The following is a 5512-nucleotide window of genomic DNA, read 5'->3' on the forward strand; positions in this document are numbered from 1 at the left end:
GTTCACATCTAGGAACTAAATGACGAACGTCATTTCCAGATCCCATACACTGCTGTTCTATGGTCACATGCAATAATATTTATACAGACTATAGCCAGCAATAAAAATAACCACAAATACTTGCTTCCCGTGGACTTCCCAAAGAGACGTAGGCCACATGGACTGGTGTGAAGAAGGGAGAAGGGGTTCGATGGTTTAAGTGAAATTCAACAGTGTCAGGTTCGCCTGGGCTCAGGTGAGAGGGTTTGCATTCTGTCCAATCAATGCCTGACACTTAGTAGGTGCTCAATCAGCATTTGCTGGTCGGTCGATGGAAAAAACCATCCTTTCCAGTCCTACTGCACAGAGGAGCCCTTTCTAAGTCACAAGGCTGATGTAACCCAAGGTGGCCAGCAGGGAGTCTCAGCCTAGAGGTTGGCAGTGAGAGGGACTCAGGCTACTGAGTGACCAGGCAGCCAGTGGACCCTGAGCACATGGGGAGACACTGGGCTGGATGGGGGGGGGGTTGAGCTGGCCCTTCCCAGGTGACAGATGAGGCCAGGGGTTCTGGAGAGCCACCCCACCAGCCCTGTCCTCCATGGATGCTGTCTGGTGCTTCTGCTGGGGCGTGAGCTGGGCCGGCGTCTCAGTGGTGAGGCCCTGCTGGAACTTGGGTGTTGTAGGTGGAAGGGAGGGGAGGCAGGGGCCAGCTCAGATCAGTGCTGTCTGGAGGGGACAGGAGTTGGTGGCCACTGAACACTCTCAGCGGTAAGCAGGGATGGAGAAGAAGGGGCAGCCAGAGACTCGAGGCCGAGCTGGTGCCTGAGCTCAGAGGAGGTCAGGGAAGGGAACTCAGTCGAGGGGAGACTCCAGAGCTGCTCAAGAGACCCAGCCCCACTCCGTGCCAGCTTCCTTGGCTGTGGGAGAGAAATGTCCTGCTTGAGAAGGTCCCTGTCACTTCCCAGTGGGATAGGGCTATGTCCTTGAGCTGTAGCCCTAGACTGTGCCAGCTTGGTGTCCAGGACCACGGTGTTACCCCCTTCCTCTCTGCCAGAGATCACAGAGGGAGGGGGTAAGATGTTCGCCCTGAGCCCAGATGGGCACCCAGGCCCAGAGAGGTACACGGTTTCTCCTGGTGGTGCTCAGCTTCAGCCCTGGCAGAAGGGCAGGCTCTGAGAGCCAGGTGTAGGTAAGAAGGAGCTGGGGGGCACCTGGGTGGCTCAGTCGTTAAGCGTCTGCCTTCGGCTCAGGGCGTGATCCTGGAGTCCTGGGACTGAGCCCCGCAACAGGCTCCCTGCTCCGCTGGGAGCCTGCTTCTTCCTCTCCCACTCCCCATGCCTGTGTTCCCTCTCTTGCTGGCTGTCTCTCTCTGTCAAATAAATAAATAAAATCTTTAAAAATAAAAAAAGAAGGAGCTGGAAAGAACTCTTCATGGGGTAGGGGGAAGTGGGGTGGAGGATGAAAAAAGAAGCAGAAAACAGCAGAATTGTGTCATTGGCCTTGTAAGCACAGAGCTGATGCCAGGAAATGCAGTCAATGAATAAACAAGAAACCAGCCCTTCACACTCAGGTAAGAGACATTTATTCAATTGCCAGCACCTTCCCTGCCGCCCTTCCCTGGGCGATTCTGGATCAGCAGAGCAAATAGTCTAGTTCCTGCAGGTAGGGACTTTTCATGGTTTTCTTTATCCAGGGCAGGAAACTTGAGATTTTGGTGTAGACACGTGGAGGTGTCCCCTCTTTTCGTCCAAAGGAGACAATGCCCTGAGCCACATTGTTACACACGAGAGGGCCCCCAGAGTCGCCCTGTGGACAGAGACAGGGAAAGCGTGAGTCAGCTCTCCTGCTGCCCCCGCCCTCCCCAGCTCCTCGGAGAAGGCTGCCTTGTGTGGCCACCATGGGAGATGGGAGGGCAGGGCGGGCTGGACCTTGTCACTGCCTCACTTCACCCCAGGTGGCAGCTCCCGCTCCTCCCCCGGGTCCCAGATCCTCTGGTGGCTTCACACTCCTGTTTAGGGGCCCGGAAGCAGGTGGGCGGGGCTGACACTCAGCAAGGAGCATGAGCCCCTTAACCCAGGTGGGCCCAGCTCTGAGGAGCCACGTGTTTTCGGCACTGCATGCCCAGGGAGCAGAGTTTTCCAGCATCAGTGGCCCGGCACGGGTCAGAGTGCGGCAAATTCATCCTTCTGGAGGAGTGCCTCTTTGGGATTCATCCTAGGCCCTCGGCAGGCTTACAGAGGGTCTGGGTGCCCCCATCTCTGGCTGCTCCCCCTCTCTTCCTCAGCAGAGAGATCACTGCTCAGGTTTTCAGATCCCAGGTCTTCCCCAAACACTGCTGTGCCCAGAGCCATGCTAAGCAGACACTCAGTCTCACCCGAAAGGAAGACTTCTTTTCGTTCGGGTCCCCCACGCACAGCTGAATGGTGCGGTCGTAATACTTGGGGAAGCGGGATTTGCACTCCTGATCGTCCTGCACCGTCAGCCTCACCTCCTGCAGAGTGTCTGGGTACCTGCGTATCTGGGCGTCGACCCGCCCCCAGCCGGCCACACTGCACACCTGTCCTGGCCTCACCCGGTTCTTGGTCCCGGGCAGGCGGAGGGGCCTCACAGCGGCAGTCTGCTGGGCCTTTCTCTCCAGCTGATGGGAAGAGGCGAGAGAGTCCAGCTCAGCCAGTGGCCTCTGGGCCTTGACGCCTGGATGAGGAGGCACTGTCTTCTCTCTGCCCTGAGCCACGGGGACTGGTCAGGTGGCCAGGGTGGGAGGGAGGGAAGGGACAGGTCCCAGTGGGAGGAGGAAACAGTCTGGACCCAGGAGAGTAAGAGCAGCAGGGAGGTTTCCTTACCTTCAGTAACATGATGTCGTTGGAATAGTTCTTCGGATTATAGTCTGGGTGGGGGATGGCTGTTTTCACGGGGATGACCTGCTGGGTCTTCTCCTGTTTCTGGATGTTGTGGGCCCCCAGGGTGACCTTGATGGAGCTGCACAGAGAACAGAATCGGGTGTGGGTGTGTGGAGTCACAGGACACAGCCCAGGGGCCGTGAAGGGCAGGTGGCAGTGGGGGTGGGCAGGACTGAAGTTAATGGGGAAACTGAGGCAACAGGAGGGCCCAGGTTTGAGTTGTTTGTGTCTTCTGCTTCTCAGAAGCTGAGGTAGGATTCTGGAGCCATTGGTGACTATGGCAGGGATTCTCAGGGGTCAGATACCCAGAGAAACATGCGTAACGGCATGAGTTTGCGTTCTGATGCCTAAGCATGTCCCAGCTCTTCTCTTACTCCAGCAAAGCACCTGGTTGTGGCCTCCCCTCTCCCCACCACCTACCTGCCCTCCCTCACCCCCCTTTAGGAGCCCTCCTGGCTCCTGTGATCCTCAGAGCTCCCGGGGAAGAAGGCTCCGCGCCGGGTTCTCAGGGCAGTGTGGGCTGTTCGTGGCTCCTCACCTTCCCGAGCAGTGAGCGGCGGTCAGCACGAAGGTCTCCTGTATCAGGAACCCTCCACACGTAGTCTCCCCATCCTGATTCTGGATCCTAAGATATGCCATATAGGGCCGGGAGTGGGCCTTGGCCTCATGTCCCCCGATGATCTCTCCTGAGGGAAAATTCTGTTCTGCTCCTGTGTACCCACGGAATGCACCGGGCGGACAGGGCCTGGACTGGGGAGGGTAAGGGAGGGCCTTCCACTTCCTCCTCTGGGAAGGGAAAGGGCAGTGTCTTGGTCTATGAATCTGTCTTCTACACACCACCGGAGGAGAGCGTACCTGTCCCAGGGGTACTGAGTCCTAGAGACTTCTGAACAATCCCTCTCCTGACTTTGCTTTGTTTCAAGCGAGTTTCTAGGCCCCAGTCACCCTGTGAAGTCTTTTCCAGCGGCTAGGACCTAAGTTTAGTTACGTAGGTGTTGCCTGACATGGCTGATTTCCTAGGGCCTGACACGTAGTGAGTGCCTAGTAGCTGTCGGTTGGCTGCGTGAAAGCAAGCCTCCCCAGGGAGCTCCGGATGAAGGTTAGTAGGGCCAGTGCTGCTAGGATTCTGGAAAGCAGAGAAGTTTAGGTCTGCCAACATTCTGATTGAAAGAGGGGAGCCACTAACAGCCTGGGAAGAAAAGCAGCATTGGAGCTAGGGATGAGGAGCCTTGGGACAGAGCCAAGGCAACAGCAGTCTTCTGGGGACCGTGGTCTGTCCCACTGTGCGGTCAGCTGAGCCCCGGGCTCTCTCCCAAGCAGAGGCTGTGGGAAGCACCTGGCTCATCCCACTGGGAAGCCAGGCCTGCTCTGCCCTCTGCAGGGGGATTTATGATGTTCTCTTTTCCAGTTTCTCACCCTCTGCTATGCACATGCAGGAAAGTTGCATTTCCAGATGGCAAAGGTAGAGCCTGGGGTGCGGGCAGTACCTAGGGGCTCTTCTGGAGACCAGCCCCTGCCCTGCCCTTCCAGCTGGTAGTTTAGGCAGCACCCTACTTGAGGGTGGAAGGCAGGGTGAAGGCAGGGTGCGGACCGTTCCTGGTGGATGGGTGGATCAGGGGTGTGCAGAAGGGATGGGAGTTCTGTGCCCATGTGGGATGGGGTTGGGCCCCTGAGGGTGGGGGTGGTCACTCACCTGCCTTGGCCCCGGAAGGCAGGCAAAAGGCCAGCGGGAGCAGGAGCAGGAAGGGCTGCATCTTTCCCAGGAGGCTGCACAGGTCCGAGTGGCTGGGGCTCCCTCTGCTTGCTCTACGCTGTCCTTTAGCTCCCAGGAGAGGGAAGGGGTGCAGATGGGCTCACTGACCTTGACCTCCTCTCTGGTTTGTGGTGCTTCATCCTAGAAGGCTTTCTATGAAAGCTTCCCTGCCCCCACCCCCTCTGTCTGATGACGTTCTCTGGGTGGTTGTGTGAGAATGGTGCTGTGACCACAGGAGAACCCACGCCAGCTGACTCAGAGCAGACCACTTGTTCCAGCCCAGAATAGGACAGGGGGCGTACAAGCTGGGGACTGGAGGATGTGGTGTCAGCCTGTAGGGGTTCTAGAGCCCAGAAACCTGAGTCCCCAGTGATAGGGCCACCACCGCCTCAGCTCCACCCTGCTAAGTCCATCAGGATAATTTCTTCAGCAGTATTTAGGCCACCTGGCTGGGTGAGCCCAAATACCGGAGCTGCGTCTCCTTCCCTTAGAGAGCTGGCTGTCTGGTGGAGGAGACAGAAAGAGCAGTGACCAGGGTCCAGCATGGTCAGCGCCGTGGTAGAGGGAGGCACAAGTCGGTAAGAGAGCGTGAGCGCTACTACTAAATCCATAGGGCAACCCAGTCATCACCCCAGCTTCCTTCCTAGGGATTTTAACCACTGCTTTTAAATTACAAATGCTCAGAGTCATAAAGTCCACCTCTCTTGTCAATGTTTTTAACAAATGTCTTACACTTGACACTTAGCTTCTAAGTTAATGGACCACCTTGACCCTAGACATTGAATCCACTGATTGAGGGAAGCCTAGGTCATTCCTCCTTTGGGTACACTGGGGTCAGTCCTGCCCAAACCATCCAAACCTCATGAACTAAGACTGGGAA

The 5512-nt window shown here is 56.9% G+C and overlaps 1 protein-coding gene across 1 annotated transcript; it reads right to left on the reverse strand.

Annotated features, from left to right (window-relative positions):
- Nucleotides 1-1550: 1550 nt before the first annotated feature.
- LOC113245994 (granzyme B-like) lies at nucleotides 1551-4740 on the reverse strand. Its single transcript, XM_026486398.4, has 5 exons — nucleotides 4573-4740; nucleotides 3418-3565; nucleotides 2823-2958; nucleotides 2354-2617; nucleotides 1551-1785 (listed from the first exon to the last, which is right to left on the reverse strand). The coding sequence occupies exons 1-5, from the start codon at nucleotides 4631-4633 to the stop codon at nucleotides 1612-1614; spliced, it is 783 nt and encodes a 260-aa protein (XP_026342183.2). The 5' UTR covers nucleotides 4634-4740; the 3' UTR covers nucleotides 1551-1611.
- Nucleotides 4741-5512: the final 772 nt, after the last annotated feature.

The sequence above is a fragment of the Ursus arctos genome, unplaced genomic scaffold (assembly GCF_023065955.2).
Source record: "Ursus arctos isolate Adak ecotype North America unplaced genomic scaffold, UrsArc2.0 scaffold_37, whole genome shotgun sequence".
Classification (NCBI taxonomy): Eukaryota; Metazoa; Chordata; class Mammalia; order Carnivora; family Ursidae; genus Ursus; species Ursus arctos.

Excerpts from the sequence above, each read along its gene's own strand:
- LOC113245994 (XM_026486398.4), bottom strand. The coding sequence starts at position 4,633 with ATGCAGCCCTTCCTGCTCCTGCTCCCGCTGGCCTTTTGCCTGCCTTCC. Across the intron at positions 3,566-4,572 it reads GCCTTCCGGGGCCAAGGCAG|GAGAGATCATCGGGGGACAT; the intron begins GTGAGTGACCAC and ends ATTTTCCCTCAG. Across the intron at positions 2,959-3,417 it reads GCCGCTCACTGCTCGGGAAG|CTCCATCAAGGTCACCCTGG; the intron begins GTGAGGAGCCAC and ends TTCTCTGTGCAG.